General features: G+C 49.9%; 1 protein-coding gene across 1 annotated transcript in view; it reads left to right on the top strand.

The window, feature by feature from the left end:
• Positions 1–22,137, top strand: part of LOC142187860 (secretin receptor-like) — a 52,113-nt gene that overhangs the window by 13,918 nt on the left and 16,058 nt on the right. Inside the window, exons 3-10 of the mRNA XM_075261669.1 lie at positions 1,696–1,803; positions 7,391–7,494; positions 8,465–8,562; positions 11,729–11,861; positions 12,502–12,655; positions 12,723–12,783; positions 16,536–16,605; positions 19,343–19,434. Of these exons, the coding sequence (XP_075117770.1) occupies positions 1,696–1,803; positions 7,391–7,494; positions 8,465–8,562; positions 11,729–11,861; positions 12,502–12,655; positions 12,723–12,783; positions 16,536–16,605; positions 19,343–19,434 (820 nt within the window). The remainder of the gene's footprint in view (positions 1–1,695; positions 1,804–7,390; positions 7,495–8,464; positions 8,563–11,728; positions 11,862–12,501; positions 12,656–12,722; positions 12,784–16,535; positions 16,606–19,342; positions 19,435–22,137) is intronic.

The following is a 22,137-nucleotide window of genomic DNA, read 5'->3' as shown; positions in this document are numbered from 1 at the left end:
AGTAGGAGGTCATCGGCGTATAGCAGGAACTTCACCTCTCGATTGTTCAGGGTGAGGCCTGGGGTTGGTGAGGCCTCCAGGGCTGTAGCCAGTTCATTGATATAGATGTTGAAGAGCGTTGGGCTCAGGCTACAGCCTTGTCTGACCCCTCGGGCCTGTTGGAAGTATGCTGTCCTTTTCCCATTCACCTTCACACTGCACTGGTTTCCGGTGTAGGAGCTCTTGATGACGTCGTACGTTCTTCCTCCTATTCCACTCTCTAGGAGTTTTAGAAGTAGGCCTGGGTGCCATACTGAATCAAACGCCTTCTTAAAGTCCACGAAGCAGGTGAATATCTTGCCTCTTCTGGTGTTGTGGACGTGCGTCTTGATGAGGCTGTGCAGGGTGTAGATATGGTCTGTGGTGCGGTGGTTTGGCATGAACCCTGCTTGGCTCTTGCTGAGGACCCCGTGTTGTGTGAGGAAGGTGAGGATTCTGTTATTGATGATGCTGTTGAACAGTTTCCCTAGCTATGTGCTGCTGACGCAGATCCCTCTGTAGTTGTTGGGGTCATATTGGTCCCCATTCTTGTAGATGGGGGTTATGAGCCCTTTGTTCCAGTCTTCGGGGAAGTGTCCAGCATTGAGCACGAGGGTGAATAGCTTTGCCAGTGCCGCGTGTATTGCTGGAGGGCTGTATTTCATCATCTCTGGTAGGATGCCGTCAGGGCCACTGGCCTTTTTGCCTTTCAGCAGGACAATTCTTTCCTGTATATCTTTTATGGTGATTGGCGAGTCCAGAGGGTTCTGGAAGTCTTTGATGACTTTCTCCATGTCCCTCAGTTTGGTGATTATCTGTTGCTGTTCTGGGGTTAGTTCTTCTTCTGGGATGTTTTTGTAGAGACCTCTGAAGTAGTTGAGCCAGATATTGCCATTTTGGATGTGGAGAGAGTTTTTCTTGGGCTTTGTGCCCATGTGGTGCCAGGTCTCCCAGAATGAGCTGTCCTGGAGGGAGTCCTCTAGTTGCTGTATTTTGTGGGAGAGGTCCCTCTGTTTCTTCTCTCTGAGGGTGCCCTTGTATTGCTTGCATAGATTGTTGTAGGCTTCCCTCGTCTCTCTGTTGTTGGGGTCCCTGTGTTTTTGGTTGGAGGCTGCCCTTAGAGAACGGCGTAGTGCTCTGCAGTCGCTGTCAAACCATTTGTGAGACTGTTTGTTAGTCGGTCTCTTGGGCTTTGTCTGTTTCAGGCCTGCTAGTTCTGCCGTGGTGTACTGGATGTTACTGAAGTCCTTCACTGCTCGGGTGACCCCTTGTTGGTCTGGCTGGTAGGAACTCATATAGAAGTTTGTGAGCAGTTCCTTGATTTCGGGTCGGTTAGCCGCATTGGTGTATTCGGTGGCCCGGTGACTGGCCCATTTGAAGAATGGTGGCAGGTTGTAGAGACCAATCTGGTGGGGCTGCTGTGTGAGGGGCTTGTCAGTGGATCTCATGTACAGCAGGATCTGGTTGTGGTCTGACAGGTGTGTCTCAGGGGTGACTATGAGAGCATCTATGTCTGACCGGTCTGCTGGGTCTGTGATGACATAGTCCACCACGCTGCTGCCCACATGGGAGTTTAGTGTGAAGCGTCCCTGAGTGTCCCCTCTGGTACGCCCATATATACTGTATGTTACACCCTGCTATATATACTCACTGGACAGACTTTGTGCTGTGTTGCAGGCTGTGCAGGGATGTGGGATAACCTCAGCTGCTGGCCCGACACCCCTGTTGGTCGTTCTGTCTCTATTCCGTGTCCAAAGATCTTAGAGCTCATTACAGGGATCAGAGGTGAGTGCAGATGAAACATACATGACACATACATGTGTATCTGGTGCTAAATATATGAAATAGGGGCCCCCGTGTATTGCAGGGGTCAGAGCTCTGGTTTGTGGTGTCTCCTTTTAATTAATGGAAGTTCCAAGAGGGGGCATCACTAGTAACCATAAGCCTGTCTATATCTCCGCTCAGCACTTCATATCCCACCACTGGAGCTTCTACTGGCCCTAACTCTGCGGGACCATCACCATGCACAAATCAGTAACACAGCGCCACATAGGTGCATGGAGTGATGCCGTACCCCCGAATTATCCCATCCTGTACAGAGTCTGTAAGATGGCGGCTGTAGTACACAAAGCATGTACAGAGGCATAAAGAAGCATTATAAATGGAGATAGCTGACACCACAATGTGCAGAGCTCCCCCTAGTGGTGACTGTATAATCTGTATGTAGTGAGCTCCTCCTAGTGGTGACTGTATAATCTGTATGTAGTGAGCTCCCCCTAGTCATGACTGTATAATCTGTATGTAGTGAGCTCCTCCTAGTGGTGACTGTATAATCTGTATGTAGTGAGCTCCCCCTAGTGGTGACTGTATAATCTGTATGTAGTGAGCTCCCCCTAGTCATGACTGTATAATCTGTATGTAGTGAGCTCCTCCTAGTGGTGACTGTATAATCTGTATGTAGTGAGCTCCCCCTAGTGGTGACTGTATAATCTGTATGTAGTGAGCTCCTCCTAGTGGTGACTGTATAATCTGTATGTAGTGAGCTCCTCCTAGTGGTGACTGTATAATCTGTATGTAGTGAGCTCCCCCTAGTCATGACTGTATAATCTGTATGTAGTGAGCTCCCCCTAGTCATGACTGTATAATCTGTATGTAGTGAGCTCCCCCTAGTGGTGACTGTATAATCTGTATGTAGTGAGCTCCTCCTAGTGGTGACTGTATAATCTGTATGTAGTGAGCTCCTCCTAGTGGTGACTGTATAATCTGTATGTAGTGAGCTCCCCCTAGTCATGACTGTATAATCTGTATGTAGTGAGCTCCTCCTAGTGGTGACTGTATAATCTGTATGTAGTGAGCTCCTCCTAGTGGTGACTGTATAATCTGTATGTAGTGAGCTCCCCCTAGTGGTGACTGTATAATCTGTATGTAGTGAGCTCCCCCTAGTGGTGACTGTATAATCTGTATGTAGTGAGCTCCCCCTAGTGGTGACTGTATAATCTGTATGTAGTGAGCTCCCCCTAGTGGTGACTGTATAATCTGTATGTAGTGAGCTCCCCCTAGTGGTGACTGTATAATCTGTATGTAGTGAGCTCCCCCTAGTGGTGACTGTATAATCTGTATGTAGTGAGCTCCCCCTAGTGGTGACTGTATATACTGTATGTAGTGAGCTCCCCCTAGGGGGGACTGTATAATCTGTATGTAGTGAGCTCCCCCTAGTGGTGACTGTATAATCTGTATGTAGTGAGCTCCCCCTAGTGGTGACTGTATAATCTGTATGTAGTGAGCTCCCCCTAGTGGTGACTGTATAATCTGTATGTAGTGAGCTCCCCCTAGTGGTGACTGTATATACTGTATGTAGTGAGCTCCCCCTAGTGGTGACTGTATATACTGTATGTAGTGAGCTCCTCCTAGTGGTGACTGTATAATCTGTATGTAGTGAGCTCCCTCTAGTGGTGACTGTATAATCTGTATGTAGTGAGCTCCCTCTAGTGGTGACTGTATAATCTGTATGTAGTGAGCTCCCCCTAGTGGTGACTGTATAATCTGTATGTTGTGAGCTCCCCCTAGTGGTGACTGTATAATCTGTATGTAGTGAGCTCCCCCTAGTGGTGACTGTATAATCTGTATGTTGTGAGCTCCTCCTAGTGGTGACTGTATAATCTGTATGTAGTGAGCTCCCCCTAGTGGTGACTGTATAATCTGTATGTAGTGAGCTCCTCCTAGTGGTGACTGTATAATCTGTATGTAGTGAGCTCCCCCTAGTGGTGACTGTATAATCTGTATGTAGTGAGCTCCTCCTAGTGGTGACTGTATAATCTGTATGTAGTGAGCTCCCCCTAGTGGTGACTGTATAATCTGTATGTAGTGAGCTCCCCCTAGTGGTGACTGTATAATCTGTATGTAGTGAGCTCCCCCTAGTGGTGACTGTATAATCTGTATGTAGTGAGCTCCCTCTAGTGGTGACTGTATAATCTGTATGTAGTGAGCTCCTCCTAGTCATGACTGTATAATCTGTATGTAGTGAGCTCCCCCTAGTGGTGACTGTATATACTGTATGTAGTGAGCTCCCCCTAGTGGTGACTGTATAATCTGTATGTAGTGAGCTCCCTCTTGTGGTGACTGTATAATCTGTATGTAGTGAGCTCCCCCTAGTGGTGACTGTATAATCTGTATGTAGTGAGCTCCCCCTAGTGGTGACTGTATAATCTGTATGTAGTGAGCTCCTCCTAGTGGTGACTGTATATACTGTATGTAGCTCCCCCTAGTGGTGACTGTATATTCTGTATGTAGTGAGCTCCCCCTAGTGGTGACTGTATAATCTGTATGTAGTGAGCTCCCCCTAGTGGTGACTGTATAATCTGTATGTAGCTCCCCCTAGTGGTTACTGTATAATCTGTATGTAGTGAGCTCCTCCTAGTGGTGACTGTATAATCTGTATGTAGTGACCTCCTCCTAGTGGTGACTGTATAATCTGTATGTAGTGAGCTCCCCCTAGTGGTGACTGTATAATCTGTATGTAGTGAACTCCTCCTAGTGGTGACTGTATAATCTGTATGTAGTGAGCTCCCCCTTGTGGTGACTGTATAATCTGTATGTAGTGAGCTCCTCCTAGTGGTGACTGTATAATCTGTATGTAGTGAGCTCCTCCTAGTGGTGACTGTATAATCTGTATGTAGTGAGCTCCCCCTAGTGGTGACTGTATAATCTGTATGTAGTGAGCTCCCCCTAGTGGTGACTGTATAATCTGTATGTAGTGAGCTCCCCCTAGTGGTGACTGTATAATCTGTATGTAGTGAGCTCCCCCTAGTGGTGACTGTATAATCTGTGTGTAGTGAGCTCCCCCTAGTGGTGACTGTATAATCTGTATGTAGTGCGCTCCCCCTAGTGGTGACTGTATAATCTGTATGTAGTGAGCTCCCTCTAGTGGTGACTGTATAATCTGTATGTAGTGAGCTCCTCCTAGTGGTGACTGTATAATCTGTATGTAGTGAGCTCCCCCTAGTGGTGACTATATAATCTGTATGTAGTGAGCTCCCTCTAGTGGTGACTGTATAATCTGTATGTAGTGAGCTCCTCCTAGTGGTGACTGTATATACTGTATGTAGTGATCTCCCCCTAGTGGTGACTGTATAATCTGTATGTAGTGAGCTCCTCCTAGTGGTGACTGTATAATCTGTATGTAGTGAGCTCCCTCTAGTGGTGACTGTATAATCTGTATGTAGTGAGCGCCCCCTAGTGGTGACTGTATAATCTGTATGTAGTGAGCTCCCCCTAGTGGTGACTGTATAATCTGTATGTAGTGAGCTCCCCCTAGTGGTGACTGTATAATCTGTATGTAGTGATCTCCCCCTAGTGGTGACTGTATAATCTGTATGTAGTGAGCTCCTCCTAGTGGTGACTGTATAATCTGTATGTAGTGAGCTCCCTCTAGTGGTGACTGTATAATCTGTATGTAGTGAGCGCCCCCTAGTGGTGACTGTATAATCTGTATGTAGTGAGCTCCCCCTAGTGGTGACTGTATAATCTGTATGTAGTGAGCTCCCCCTAGTGGTGACTGTATAATCTGTATGTAGTGAGCTCCCCCTAGTGGTGACTGTATATTCTGTATGTAGTGAGAGCCTCCTAGTGGTGACTGTATAATCTGTATGTAGTGGCTCCCCCTAGTGGTGACTGTATAATCTGTATGTAGTGAGCTCCCCCTAGTGGTGACTGTATAATCTGTATGTAGTGAGCTCCCCCTAGTGGTGACTGTATAATCTGTATGTAGTGAGCTCCCCCTAGTGGTGACTGTATAATCTGTATGTAGTGGCTCCTCCTAGTGGTGACTGTATATACTGTATGTAGTGAGCTCCTCCTAGTGGTGACTGTATAATCTGTATGTAGTGAGCTCCCCCTAGTGGTGACTGTATAATCTGTATGTAGTGAGCTCCCCCTAGTGGTGACTGTATAATCTGTATGTAGTGGCTCCTCCTAGTGGTGACTGTATATACTGTATGTAGTGAGCTCCTCCTAGTGGTGACTGTATAATCTGTATGTAGTGAGCTCCCCCTAGTGGTGACTGTATAATCTGTATGTAGTGAGCTCCTCCTAGTGGTGACTGTATAATCTGTATGTAGTGAGCTCCCCCTAGTGGTGACTGTACAATCTGTATGTAGTGAGCTCCCCCTAGTGGTGACTGTATAATCTGTATGTAGTGAGCTCCCCCTAGTGGTGACTGTATAATCTGTATGTAGTGAGCTCCCCCTAGTGGTGACTGTATAATCTGTATGTAGTGAGCTCCCCCTAGTGGTGACTGTATAATCTGTATGTAGTGAGCTCCCCCTAGTGGTGACTGTATAATCTGTATGTAGTGAGCTCCCCCTAGTGGTGACTGTATAATCTGTATGTAGTGAGCTCCCCCTAGTGGTGACTGTATAATCTGTATGTAGTGAGCTCCTCCTAGTGGTGACTGTATAATCTGTATGTAGTGAGCTCCTCCTAGTGGTGACTGTATAATCTGTATGTAGTGAGCTCCCCCTAGTGGTGACTGTATAATCTGTATGTAGTGAGCTCCCCCTAGTGGTGACTGTATAATCTGTATGTAGTGAGCTCCCCCTAGTGGTGACTGTACAATCTGTATGTAGTGAGCTCCCCCTAGTGCTGACTGTATAATCTGTATGTAGTGAGCTCCCCCTAGTGGTGACTGTATAATCTGTATGTAGTGAGCTCCCCCTAGTGGTGACTGTATAATCTGTATGTAGTGAGCTCCCCCTAGTGGTGACTGTACAATCTGTATGTAGTGAGAGCCCCCTAGTGGTGACTGTATAATCTGTATGTAGTGAGCTCCCCCTAGTGGTGACTGTATAATCTGTATGTAGTGGCTCCTCCTAGTGGTGACTGTATAATCTGTATGTAGTGAGCTCCCCCTAGTGGTGACTGTATAATCTGTATGTAGTGAGCTCCTCCTAGTGGTGACTGTATAATCTGTATGTAGTGAGCTCCCCCTAGTGGTGACTGTATAATCTGTATGTAGTGAGCTCCTCCTAGTGGTGACTGTATAATCTGTATGTAGTGAGCTCCCCCTAGTGGTGACTGTACAATCTGTATGTAGTGAGCTCCCCCTAGTGGTGACTGTATAATCTGTATGTAGTGAGCTCCCCCTAGTGGTGACTGTATAATCTGTATGTAGTGAGCTCCCCCTAGTGGTGACTGTATAATCTGTATGTAGTGAGCTCCCCCTAGTGGTGACTGTATAATCTGTATGTAGTGAGCTCCCCCTAGTGGTGACTGTATAATCTGTATGTAGTGAGCTCCCCCTAGTGGTGACTGTCTGGTGTTTACTTGTGTATATACCTATGATTGGTAATTCTATATGTTATACTCTATATATCAGGTGTGGTATACCGGAATTGTACAGAGACCGGCTGGTCAGTGATTTTCCCACCGGTGGATGTAGCGTGCGAGTATAATATCAATGACACAGAGTACCAGGATATGGTGAGTGTCGGCAGCAGGGTTTATGCCTGTACAATCCTCATTGTAGACGGTCAGAGCTGGAATATACTACATCACTACACCTCTCATATACTACACCTCTCATATACTACACCTCTCATATACTACACCTCTCATATACTACATCACTACACCTCTCATATACTACACCTCTCATATACTACATCACTACACCTCTCATATACTACACCTCTCATATACTACACCTCTCATATACTACACCTCTCATATACTACATCACTACACCTCTCATATACTACACCTCTCATATACTACACCTCTCATATACTACATCACTACACCTCTCATATACTACACCTCTCATATACTACACCTCTCATATACTACATCACTACACCTCTCATATACTACACCTCTCATATACTACATCACTACACCTCTCATATACTACACCTCTCATATACTACACCTCTCATATACTACACCTCTCATATACTACACCTCTCATATACTACACCTCTCATATACTACATCACTACACCTCTCATATACTACACCTCTCATATACTACACCTCTCATATACTACATCACTACACCTCTCATATACTACACCTCTCATATACTACATCACTACACCTCTCATATACTACACCTCTCATATACTACACCTCTCATATACTACACCTCTCATATACTACACCTCTCATATACTACACCTCTCATATACTACACCTCTCATATACTACATCACTACACCTCTCATATACTACACCTCTCATATACTACATCACTACACCTCTCATATACTACACCTCTCATATACTACATCACTACACCTCTCATATACTACACCTCTCATATACTACATCACTACACCTCTCATATACTACACCTCTCATATACTACACCTCTCATATACTACACCTCTCATATACTACACCTCTCATATACTACATCACTTGATATATTTCTACACTATTGATATTACAGCAGGACTATTTCATGCACCTGAAGACCCTGTACACAGTGGGATATGGGACGTCTTTGAGCTCTTTGGCTCTGGCTCTTGTTCTCCTTCTGTCATTTAGGTGAGTGTTGTCTTGTGTGAAAGGTAGATTAGATTGTCAGCTCCTGAGGTCAGGGATGATGGGGGTGATACATTATGTGTGATATAGAGATTAGATTGTCAGCTCCTGGGTCAGGGATGATGGGAGTGATACATTGTGTGTGATATAGAGATTAGATTGTCAGCTCCTGGGGTCAGGGATGATGGGAGTGATACATTGTGTGATATAGAGATTAGATTGTCAGCTCCTGGGGTCAGGGATGATGGGGGTGATACATTGTGTGTGATATAGAGATTAGATTGTCAGCTCCTGGGGTCAGGGATGATGGGAGTGATACATTGTGTGTAATATAGAGATTAGATTGTCAGCTCCTGGGGTCAGGGATGATGGGAGTGATACATTGTGTGTAATATAGAGATTAGATTGTCAGCTCCTGGGGTCAGGGATGATGGGAGTGATACATTGTGTGTGATATAGAGATTAGATTGTCAGCTCCTGGGGTCAGGGATGATGGGAGTGATACATTGTGTGTGATATAGAGATTAGAGTGTCAGCTCCTGGGGTCAGGGATGATGGGAGTGATACATTGTGTGTAATATAGAGATTAGATTGTCAGCTCCTGGGGGCAGGGATGATGGGAGTGATACATTGTGTGTGATATAGAGATTAGATTGTCAGCTCCTGGGGTCAGGGATGATGGGAGTGATACATTGTGTGTGATATAGAGATTAGATTGTCAGCTCCTGGGCTCAGGGATGATGGGAGTGATACATTGTGTGTGATATAGAGATTAGATTGTCAGCTCCTGAGGTCAGGGATGATGGGAGTGATACATTGTGTGTGATATAGAGATTAGATTGTCAGCTCCTGGGGTCAGGGATGATGGGAGTGATACATTGTGTGTGATATAGAGATTAGATTGTCAGCTCCTGAGGTCAGGGATGATGGGAGTGATACATTGTGTGTGATATAGGGATTAGATTGTCAGCTCCTGGGGTCAGGGATGATGGGAGTGATACATTGTGTGTGATATAGAGATTAGATTGTCAGCTCCTGGGGTCAGGGATGATGGGAGTGATACATTGTGTGTGATATAGAGATTAGATTGTCAGCTCCTGGGGTCAGGGATGATGGGGGTGATACAGTGTGTGTGATATAGAGATTAGAGTGTCAGCTCCTGGGGTCAGGGATGATGGGAGTGATACATTGTGTGTGATATAGAGATTAGATTGTCAGCTCCCGGGGTCAGGGATGATGGGAGTGATACATTGTGTGTGATATAGAGATTAGATTGTCAGCTCCTGGGGTCAGGGATGATGGGAGTGATACATTGTGTGTGATATAGAGATTAGATTGTCAGCTCCTGAGGTCAGGGATGATGGGAGTGATACATTGTGTGTGATATAGAGATTAGAGTGTCAGCTCCTGGGGTCAGGGATGATGGGAGTGATACATTGTGTGTGATATAGAGATTAGATTGTCAGCTCCTGGGGTCAGGGATGATGGGAGTGATACATTGTGTGTGATATAGAGATTAGATTGTCAGCTCCTGGGTCAGGGATGATGGGAGTGATACATTGTGTGTGATATAGAGATTAGATTGTCAGCTCCTGGGTCAGGGATGATGGGAGTGATACATTGTGTGTGAAAGGTAGATTAGATTGTCAGCTCCTGGGGTCAGGGATGATGGGAGTGATACATTGTGTGATATAGAGATTAGATTGTCAGCTCCTGGGGTCAGGGATGATGGGAGTGATACATTGTGTGTGATATAGAGATTAGATTGTCAGCTCCTGGGTCAGGGATGATGGGGGTGATACATTGTGTGTGATATAGAGATTAGAGTGTCAGCTCCTGGGGTCAGGGATGATGGGAGTGATACATTGTGTGTGAAAGGTAGATTAGATTGTCAGCTCCTGGGGTCAGGGATGATGGGAGTGATACATTGTGTGATATAGAGATTAGATTGTCAGCTCCTGGGGTCAGGGATGATGGGAGTGATACATTGTGTGTGATATAGAGATTAGAGTGTCAGCTCCTGGGGTCAGGGATGATGGGAGTGATACATTGTGTGTGATATAGAGATTAGATTGTCAGCTCCTGGGGTCAGGGATGATGGGAGTGATACATTGTGTGTGATATAGAGATTAGAGTGTCAGCTCCTGGGGTCAGGGATGATGGGAGTGATACATTGTGTGTGATATAGAGATTAGATTGTCAGCTCCTGGGGTCAGGGATGATGGGAGTGATACATTGTGTGTGATATAGAAATTAGATTGTCAGCTCCTGGGGTCAGGGATGATGGGAGTGATACATTGTGTGTGATATAGAGATTAGATTGTCAGCTCCTGGGGTCAGGGATGATGGGAGTGATACATTGTGTGATATAGAGATTACATTGTCAGCTCCTGGGGTCAGGGATGATGGGAGTGATACATTGTGTGATATAGAGATTAGATTGTCAGCTCCTGGGGTCAGGGATGATGGGAGTGATACATTGTGTGTGATATAGAGATTAGATTGTCAGCTCCCGGGGTCAGGGATGATGGGAGTGATACATTGTGTGATATAGAGATTAGATTGTCAGCTCCTGGGGTCAGGGATAATGGGAGTGATACATTGTGTGTGATATAGAGATTAGATTGTCAGCTCCTGGGTCAGGGATGATGGGAGTGATACATTGTGTGTGATATAGAGATTAGATTGTCAGCTCCTGGGGTCAGGGATGATGGGAGTGATACATTGTGTGTGATATAGAGATTAGATTGTCAGCTCCTGGGGTCAGGGATGATGGGAGTGATACATTGTGTGTGATATAGAGATTAGATTGTCAGCTCCTGGGGTCAGGGATGATGGGAGTGATACATTGTGTGTGATATAGAGATTAGATTGTCAGCTCCTGGGGTCAGGGATGATGGGAGTGATACATTGTGTGTGATATAGAGATTAGATTGTCAGCTCCTGGGGTCAGGGATGATGGGGGTGATACATTGTGTGTGATATAGAGATTAGATTGTCAGCTCCTGGGCTCAGGGATGATGGGAGTGATACATTGTGTGTGATATAGAGATTAGAGTGTCAGCTCCTGGGGTCAGGGCTGGTGGGGTGTATATTGGCTATGTACTACCTGTGTATATTTCGGATGTGGCGCAGTATATAACCCTTCTGTCCCTGTCTTTGGTTGTAGGCGGTTGCGCTGTACTCGTAACTACATCCACATGAACCTTTTCTCTTCCTTTATCTTGCGCGCTCTCTCCATCTTTATCAAGGACGCCGTGCTCTTCTCCGTAGATGACGTCAATCACTGCAGTGTCTACCTGGTAAGATGGCGGTAGAGGTAATGGCGTTCTGACAACCTACCTATAGTACTGTATGTACATGGCTGTATATGGTCTCAGTATATACACTACATTACATTATATTGGTATACAATATTCATACCTATACACTTTCATATACAATGTTACTTACACAAATGCACACATTATATTGTACTGTGCAAAAGTTTTGGGCAGAATTTCTGCAAAGAACGGTGAAAAGTTAATTTTTTTTAAGAAATAAAAGTAAATGAAGAAAAAAGAAATGTAAATCCCGTCAACATTTGACCTTTGTGACCTTTGCCCTTTGGAGGAGGAGCCCCCTCAGATATCGGCCTGATCTCCACATCATCCAGTCTGTCTGGGACAACATAAAGAGACAGACGGATTGGTACAAGTCTACATCCACAGAAGATCTGGGCTTAGTCCTCCAAGATGGCGGCGAGAACAACCTGCCTGCCACATACTGTCTGTAGTGAGAAGACAGCAAAGGCCAAAGGTCACTCCAAATATTGAGGGGATTTCCTCTTTGGCTCATTCACGTCATCGTCTTGATGGATAAGAATGAAGTATCAGCGCGTGTATGCGTGTAAGCGCCGCCTTCTTCTCCTGCCTATAAGTTGTGCTGCCGCTGTCTCCGCAGGAGGACTGTCACTACGTCATGGTCTTCTTCCAGTATTGTATCATGGCCAATTACAGCTGGCTGCTTGTGGAGGGGCTCTACCTGCACACCCTGCTCGTCGTCTCCTTCTTCTCCGAGTGGAAGTATTTCTGCTGGTACATGGCCCTCGGCTGGGGTGAGTGCGCGGAGCAAGGCCGAGCCCGGACCCGCAACCCCAACTTATCCTGCTCTCTGTGTTATAGGGTCTCCCCTGGTCTTCATAATCGCCTGGTCTGTATGCCGACATCTGTATGAGAACACCGGGTGAGCCCCGAAACCTACACATATCAGCCGTCATCTGTAATATTACCCATAATCCTCCTCTGTTATATTACCCATAATCCTCCTCTGTTATATTACCCATAATCCTCCTCTGTTATATTACCCATAATCCCCCTCTGTTATATTACCCATAATCCCCTGTTATATTACCCATAATCCCCTGTTATATTACCCATAATCCTCCTCTGTTATATTACCCATAACCCCCTCTGTTATATTACCCATAATCCCCTGTTATATTACCCATAATCCTCCTCTGTTATATTACCCATAACCCCCTCTGTTATATTACCCATAATCCCCTGTTATATTACCCATAACCCCCCTCTGTTATATTACCCATAATCCCCTGTTATATTACCCATAATCCCCTGTTATATTACCCATAACCCCCTCTGTTATATTACCCATAATCCTCCTCTGTTATATTACCCATAATCCCCCTCTGTTATATTACCCATAATCCCCCTCTGTTATATTACCCATAACCCCCTCTGTTATATTACCCATAATCCTCCTCTGTTATATTACCCATAATCCCCTGTTATATTACCCATAATCCCCCTCTGTTATATTACCCATAACCCCCTCTGTTATATTACCCATAATCCTCCTCTGTTATATTACCCATAACCCCCTCTGTTATATTACCCATAATCCTCCTCTGTTATATTACCCATAATCCTCCTCTGTTATATTACCCATAATCCTCCTCTGTTATATTACCCATAACCCCCTCTGTTATATTACCCATAATCCTCCTCTGTTATATTACCCATAATCCTCCTCTGTTATATTACCCATAATCCTCCTCTGTTATATTACCCATAATCCTCCTCTGTTATATTACCCATAACCCCCTCTGTTATATTACCCATAATCCTCCTCTGTTATATTACCCATAATCCCCCTCTGTTATATTACCCATAACCCCCTCTGTTATATTACCCATAATCCCCCTCTGTTATATTACCCATAATCCTCCTCTGTTATATTACCCATAATCCCCTGTTATATTACCCATAATCCTCCTGTTATATTACCCATAATCCTCCTCTGTTATATTACCCATAATCCTCCTCTGTTATATTACCCATAACCCCCTCTGTTATATTACCCATAATCCTCCTCTGTTATATTACCCATAACCCCCCTCTGTTATATTACCCATAATCCCCTGTTATATTACCCATAATCCTCCTCTGTTATATTACCCATAACCCCCTCTGTTATATTACCCATAATCCTCCTCTGTTATATTACCCATAACCCCCTCTGTTATATTACCCATAATCCCCCTCTGTTATATTACCCATAATCCTCCTCTGTTATATTACCCATAATCCCCTGTTATATAACCCATAATCCTCCTCTGTTATATTACCCATAATCCTCCTCTGTTATATTACCCATAATCCTCCTCTGTTATATTACCCATAACCCCCTCTGTTATATTACCCATAATCCTCCTCTGTTATATTACCCATAACCCCCCTCTGTTATATTACCCATAATCCCCTGTTATATTACCCATAATCCTCCTCTGTTATATTACCCATAACCCCCTCTGTTATATTACCCATAATCCTCCTCTGTTATATTACCCATAATCCCCCTCTGTTATATTACCCATAATCCCCTGTTATATTACCCATAATCCTCCTCTGTTATATTACCCATAACCCCCCTCTGTTATATTACCCATAATCCCCTGTTATATTACCCATAATCCTCCTCTGTTATATTACCCATAACCCCCTCTGTTATATTACCCATAATCCCCCTCTGTTATATTACCCATAACCCCCTCTGTTATATTACCCATAATCCTCCTCTGTTATATTACCCATAACCCCCTCTGTTATATTACCCATAATCCTCCTCTGTTATATTACCCATAATCCCCTGTTATATTACCCATAACCCCCTCTGTTATATTACCCATAATCCCTTTGTTATATTACCCATAATCCCCTGTTATATTACCCATAATCCCCCTCTGTTATATTACCCATAACCCCCTCTGTTATATTACCCATAATCCTCCTCTGTTATATTACCCATAATCCCCTGTTATATTACCCATAATCCCCCTCTGTTATATTACCCATAACCCCCTCTGTTATATTACCCATAATCCTCTGTTATATTACCCATAACCCCCTCTGTTATATTACCCATAATCCCCCTCTGTTATATTACCCATAATCCCCCTCTGTTATATTACCCATAATCCCCCTCTGTTATATTACCCATAATCCCCTGTTATATTACCCATAATCCTTCTCTGTTATATTACCCATAATCCTTCTCTGTTATATTACCCATAATCCCCCTCTGTTATATTACCCATAATCCCGTTATATTACCCATAATCCTCCTCTGTTATATTACCCATAATCCCCCTCTGTTATATTACCCATAATCCCCTGTTATATTACCCATAATCCCCCTCTGTTATATTACCCATAATCCCCCTCTGTTATATTACCCATAATCCCCTGTTATATTACCCATAATCCCCCTCTGTTATATTACCCATAATCCCCTGTTATATTACCCATAATCCTCCTCTGTTATATTACCCATAACCCCCTCTTTTATATTACCCATAACCCCCTCTGTTATATTACCCATAATCCCCTGTTATATTACCCATAATCCCCCTCTGTTATATTACCCATAATCCCCTGTTATATTACCCATAATCCCCCTGTTATATTACCCATAATCCCCCTGTTATATTACCCATAATCCCTCGTCGAGTAGTGCTGAGGCTGCACTACTTCGGTTCGGCTCCTCCTCCTGACCAGGCGGCTGTACTGTCTATGTGTATCTCTATGACACCACAGCAGTGTACAGAGCAGAGGGTGACGATGCCCCAGTAGTGCAGCCCCCAGTAGTGCAGCCTCAGTAGTGCAGCCCCAGTAGTGCAGCCCCCAGTAGTGCAGCCCCCAGTAGTGCAGCCTCAGTAGTGCAGCCCCAGTAGTGCAGCCCCCAGTAGTGCAGCCTCAGTAGTGCAGCCCCCAGTAGTGCAGCCTCAGTAGTGCAGCCCCAGTAGTGCAGCCTCAGTGGTGCAGCCCCCAGTAGTGCAGCCCCCAGTAGTGCAGCCTCAGTGGTGCAGCCCCAGTAGTGCAGCCCCCAGTAGTGCAGCCCCCAGTAGTGCAGCCCCCAGTAGTGCAGCCCCAGTAGTGCAGCCCCCAGTAGTGCAGCCCCCAGTAGTGCAGCCTCAGTAGTGCAGCCCCCAGTAGTGCAGCCTCAGTAGTGCAGCCCCCAGTAGTGCAGCCCCAGTAGTGCAGCCTCAGTAGTGCAGCCCCCAGTAGTGCAGCCTCAGTAGTGCAGCCCCCAGTAGTGCAGCCCCCAGTAGTGCAGCCTCAGTAGTGCAGCCCCCAGTAGTGCAGCCCCCAGTAGTGCAGCCCCCAGTAGTGCAGCCCCAGTAGTGCAGCCTCAGTAGTGCAGCCCCCAGTAGTGCAGCCTCAGTAGTGCAGCCTCAGTAGTGCAGCCCCCAGTAGTGCAGCCCCCAGTAGTGCAGCCCCCAGTAGTGCAGCCCCCAGTAGTGCAGCCCCCAGTAGTGCAGCCCCCAGTAGTGCAGCCCCCAGTAGTGCAGCCTCAGTAGTGCAGCCCCCAGTAGTGCAGCCTCAGTAGTGCAGCCCCCAGTAGTGCAGCCTCAGTAGTGCAGCCTCAGGCTCCACCTTGGTCATGTGACCTGACATCAGTTTCTGTTTCTCTTTTAGCTGCTGGAACATAAACTCTAACGCCAGCGTGTGGTGGATAATCCGAGGGCCCGTCATTCTGTCCATATTTGTAAGTGATGCCGGGTAACCCGTATACTGCTATATAGTGTATATATTATAAGGTATCAGGCCCCCTATATATACACATATATATACACATATAGAGACAGCTGCTCCTCTACTTCATACAAGACAATCTGACTCTCCCCGATGGCTCGCACTGTTATCTTCAATTCAGTAAAAAATTACAAATCTACAACCAGATATTCCCCCCGGGGCACTATTGCGGGGGGCAGAATATTTTTTTCTAGGTCTCTTCAGCTGCATTTGTCCCATCCGTCACCCTACAGGGGGCAGGTCTGCAGGGAGGTGTCCTCAGGGGGTATGGGCCTGCGGGGAGGTGTCCTCGGGGGGTATGGGCCTGCGGGGAGGTGTCCTCAGGGGGTATTGGCCTGCACGGAGGTGTCCTGGGGAGGATGGGCCTGCAGGGAGATGTCCTCAGGGGGTATGAGCCTGCAGGGAGGTGTCCTCGGGGGGTATGGGCCGGCGGGGAGGTGTCCTCGGGGGGTATGGGCCGGCGGGGAGGTGTCCTCGGGGGGGTATGGGCCGGCGGGGAGGTGTCCTCGGGGGGGTATGGGCCGGCGGGGAGGTGTCCTCGGGGGGTATGGGCCGGCGGGGAGGTGTCCTCGGGGGGTATGGGCCGGCGGGGGAGGTGTCCTCGGGGGGTATGGGCCGGCGGGGAGGTGTCCCTCGGGGGGTATGGGCCGGCGGGGAGGTGTCCCTCGGGGGGTATGGGCCGGCGGGGAGGTGTCCTCGGGGGGTATGGGCCGGCGGGGAGGTGTCCCTCGGGGGGGTATGGGGCCGGCGGGGAGGTGTCCTCGGGGGGTATGGGCCGGCGGGGAGGTGTCCTCGGGGGGGTATGGGCCGGCGGGGGAGGTGTCCTCGGGGGGTATGGGCCGGCGGGGAGGTGTCCTCGGGGGGTATGGGGCCGGCGGGGAGGTGTCCTCGGGGGGGTATGGGCCGGCGGGGAGGTGTCCTCGGGGGGTATGGGCCGGCGGGGAGGTGTCCCTCGGGGGGTATGGGCCGGCGGGGGAGGTGTCCTCGGGGGGTATGGGCCGGCGGGGAGGTGTCCTCGGGGGGTATGGGCCGGCGGGGAGGTGTCCCTCGGGGGGTATGGGGCCGGCGGGGAGGTGTCCTCGGGGGGTATGGGCCCGGCGGGGAGGTGTCCTCGGGGGGTATGGGGCCCGGCGGGGAGGTGTCCTCGGGGGGTATGGGCCGGCGGGGAGGTGTCCCTCGGGGGGTATGGGCCGGCGGGGGAGGTGTCCTCGGGGGGTATGGGCCGGCGGGGAGGTGTCCTCGGGGGGTATGGGCCGGCGGGGAGGTGTCCCTCGGGGGGGTATGGGCCGGCGGGGAGGTGTCCTCGGGGGGGTATGGGGCCGGCGGGGAGGTGTCCCTCGGGGGGGTATGGGCCGGCGGGGGAGGTGTCCTCGGGGGGTATGGGCCGGCGGGGAGGTGTCCCTCGGGGGGTATGGGCCGGCGGGGGAGGTGTCCCTCGGGGGGTATGGGCCGGCGGGGAGGTGTCCTCGGGGGGGTATGGGCCCGGCGGGGGAGGTGTCCTCGGGGGGTATGGGCCGGCGGGGAGGTGTCCTCGGGGGGTATGGGCCGGCGGGGAGGTGTCCTCGGGGGGTATGGGCCGGCGGGGAGGTGTCCCTCGGGGGGTATGGGCCGGCGGGGGAGGTGTCCTCGGGGGGTATGGGCCGGCGGGGAGGTGTCCTCGGGGGGTATGGGGCCGGCGGGGGAGGTGTCCTCGGGGGGTATGGGCCCGGCGGGGAGGTGTCCTCGGGGGGGTATGGGCCGGCGGGGAGGTGTCCTCGGGGGGTATGGGCCGGCGGGGAGGTGTCCCTCGGGGGGGTATGGGCCGGCGGGGAGGTGTCCTCGGGGGGTATGGGCCGGCGGGGAGGTGTCCCTCGGGGGGTATGGGCCGGCGGGGAGGTGTCCCTCGGGGGGGTATGGGCCGGCGGGGAGGTGTCCCTCGGGGGGGTATGGGGCCGGCGGGGGAGGTGTCCTCGGGGGGTATGGGCCGGCGGGGAGGTGTCCTCGGGGGGTATGGGCCGGCGGGGAGGTGTCCCTCGGGGGGTATGGGCCGGCGGGGAGGTGTCCTCGGGGGGGTATGGGCCGGCGGGGAGGTGTCCTCGGGGGGTATGGGGCCGGCGGGGAGGTGTCCTCGGGGGGGTATGGGCCGGCGGGGAGGTGTCCCTCGGGGGGTATGGGCCGGCGGGGGAGGTGTCCTCGGGGGGGTATGGGCCGGCGGGGAGGTGTCCTCGGGGGGGTATGGGCCGGCGGGGAGGTGTCCTCGGGGGGTATGGGCCGGCGGGGAGGTGTCCTCGGGGGGTATGGGCCGGCGGGGAGGTGTCCTCGGGGGGTATGGGCCGGCGGGGGAGGTGTCCTCGGGGGGTATGGGCCGGCGGGGGAGGTGTCCCTCGGGGGGGTATGGGCCCGCGGGGAGGTGTCCCTCGGGGGGGTATGGGCCGGCGGGGAGGTGTCCTCGGGGGTATGGGGCCGGCGGGGGAGGTGTCCCTCGGGGGGTATGGGCCCCGCGGGGAGGTGTCCTCGGGGGGGTATGGGCCCGCGGGGAGGTGTCCTCAGGGTGAATCTGGGGCTGCAGTGTGCTTACCTAGGGGGTAGAGTGGTCTGGGACTACAGGTTGCTATCCTGGGGGTAATTCTGGGGCTGTGGCCGCTGTCCCTTGGGGAAGGGGAGGCCTCGGGAGTTGTGTCCTGCCCTGACCCTATTTCTGCCTCTTCCAGATAAACTTCATTCTGTTTGTGAGAATCATCCGGATTCTGATGAAGAAGCTCCGGACATCGGACGTCTGGGGAAACGACTTCAACCAGTACAAGTGAGTGGGGTGAGGGGTCCTCGTCCCAGGTATTAGGGCCTCAGCTGGAGGCTGCACTACTGCATCTTCTTATAAGCTTAATTATCAATATGACCCTGTCCTGCTCCATAGTGATGTCATCAGGTAGAAGTGCAGGGCAGTCCTATAGGTGATGCCCCTCCCTCTCCGTAGTGATGTCATCAGGTAGAAGTGCAGGGCAGTCCTATAGGTGATGCCCCTCCCTCTCCGTAGTGATGTCATCAGGTAGAAGTGCAGGGCAGTCCTATAGATGATGCCCCTCCCTCTCCTTAGTGATGTCATCAGGTAGAAGTGCAGGGCAGTCCTATAGATGATGCCCCTCCCTCTCCGTAGTGATGTCATCAGGTAGAAGTGCGGGGCAGTCTTACTGCTGATGCCCCTCCCTCTCTGTAGTGATGTCATCAGGTAGAAGTGCAGGGCAGTCTTACTGCTGATGCCCCTCCCTCTCCGTAGTGATGTCATCAGGTAGAAGTGCAGGGCAGTCCTATAGGTGATGCCCCTCCCTCTGCATAGTGATGTCATCAGGTAAAAGTGCAGGGCAGTCCTATAGATGATGCCCCTCCCTCTCCGTAGTGATGTCATCAGGTAGAAGTGCAGGGCAGTCCTATAGGTGATGCCCCTCCCTCTCCGTAGTGATGTCATCAGGTAGAAGTGCAGGGCAGTCCTATAGATGATGCCCCTCCCTCTCCTTAGTGATGTCATCAGGTAGAAGTGCAGGGCAGTCCTATAGATGATGCCCCTCCCTCTCCGTAGTGATGTCATCAGGTAGAAGTGCGGGGCAGTCTTACTGCTGATGCCCCTCCCTCTCTGTAGTGATGTCATCAGGTAGAAGTGCAGGGCAGTCTTACTGCTGATGCCCCTCCCTCTCCGTAGTGATGTCATCAGGTAGAAGTGCAGGGCAGTCCTATAGGTGATGCCCCTCCCTCTGCATAGTGATGTCATCAGGTAAAAGTGCAGGGCAGTCCTATAGATGATGCCCCTCCCTCTCCGTAGTGATGTCATCAGGTAGAAGTGCAGGGCAGTCCTATAGGTGATGCCCCTCCCTCTCCGTAGTGATGTCATCAGGTAGAAGTGCAGGGCAGTCCTATAGATGATGCCCCTCCCTCTCCTTAGTGATGTCATCAGGTAGAAGTGCAGGGCAGTCCTATAGATGATGCCCCTCCCTCTCCGTAGTGATGTCATCAGGTAGAAGTGCGGGGCAGTCTTACTGCTGATGCCCCTCCCTCTCTGTAGTGATGTCATCAGGTAGAAGTGCAGGGCAGTCTTACTGCTGATGCCCCTCCCTCTCCGTAGTGATGTCATCAGGTAGAAGTGCAGGGCAGTCCTATAGGTGATGCCCCTCCCTCTGCATAGTGATGTCATCAGGTAAAAGTGCAGGGCAGTCCTATAGATGATGCCCCTCCCTCTCCGTAGTGATGTCATCAGGTAGAAGTGCAGGGCAGTCCTATAGGTGATGCCCCTCCCTCTGCATAGTGATGTCATCAGGTAGAAGTGCAGGGCAGTCTTACTGCTGATGCCCCTCCCTCTGCGTAGTGATGTCATCAGGTAGAAGTGCGGGGCAGTCTTACTGCTGATGCCCCTCCCTCTCCGTAGTGATGTCATCAGGTAGAAGTGCGGGGCAGTCTTACTGCTGATGCCCCTCCCTCTCCGTAGTGACGTCATCAGGTAGAAGTGCGGGGCAGTCTTACTGCTGATGCCCCTCCCTCTCCATAGTGATGTCATCAGGTAGAAGTGCAGGGCAGTCTTACTGCTGATGCTCCTCCCTCTGCCCAGTGATGTCATCAGGTAGAAGTGCAGGGCAGTCTTACTGCTGATGCCCCTCCCTCTCCGCAGTGATGTCATCAGGTAGAAGTGCGGGGCAGTCTTACTGCTGATGCCCCTCCCTCTCCGTAGTGATGTCATCAGGTAGAAGTGCAGGGCAGTCTTACTGCTGATGCTCCTCCCTCTCCGTAGTGATGTCATCAGGTAGAAGTGCAGGGCAGTCCTATAGATGATGCCCCTCCCTCTCCGTAGTGATGTCATCAGGTGGAAGTGCAGGGCAGTCTTACTGCTGATGCCCCTCCCTCTCCGTAGTGATGTCATCAGGTAGAAGTGCAGGGCAGTCCTATAGATGATGCCCCTCCCTCTCCTTAGTGATGTCATCAGGTAGAAGTGCGGGGCAGTCTTATTGCTGTTGCCCCTCCCTCTCCGTAGTGATGTCATCAGGTAGAAGTGCGGGGCAGTCTTACTGCTGATGCCCCTCCCTCTCCGTAGTGATGTCATCAGGTAGAAGTGCGGGGCAGTCTTACTGCTGATGCCCCTCCCTCTCCGTAGTGATGTCATCAGGTAGAAGTGCAGGGCAGTCCTATAGGTGATGCCCCTCCCTCTGCATAGTGATGTCATCAGGTAGAAGTGCAGGGCAGTCCTATAGGTGATGCCCCTCCCTCTGCATAGTGATGTCATCAGGTAGAAGTGCAGGGCAGTCTTACTGCTGATGCCCCTCCCTCTCCGTAGTGATGTCATCAGGTAGAAGTGCAGGGCAGTCCTATAGATGATGCCCCTCCCTCTCCTTAGTGATGTCATCAGGTAGAAGTGCAGGGCAGTCTTACTGCTGATGCCTCTCCCTCTCTGTAGTGATGTCATCAGGTAGAAGTGCAGGGCAGTCTTATTGCTGTTGCCCCTCCCTCTCTGTAGTGATGTCATCAG

Source organism: Leptodactylus fuscus, unplaced genomic scaffold, assembly GCF_031893055.1.
Source record: "Leptodactylus fuscus isolate aLepFus1 unplaced genomic scaffold, aLepFus1.hap2 HAP2_SCAFFOLD_258, whole genome shotgun sequence".
In the NCBI taxonomy this organism is placed as follows: domain Eukaryota; kingdom Metazoa; phylum Chordata; class Amphibia; order Anura; family Leptodactylidae; genus Leptodactylus; species Leptodactylus fuscus.
The sequence above is the reverse complement of the archived record's forward strand: the minus strand, read 5'-3'. Positions and strand labels throughout refer to the sequence as shown.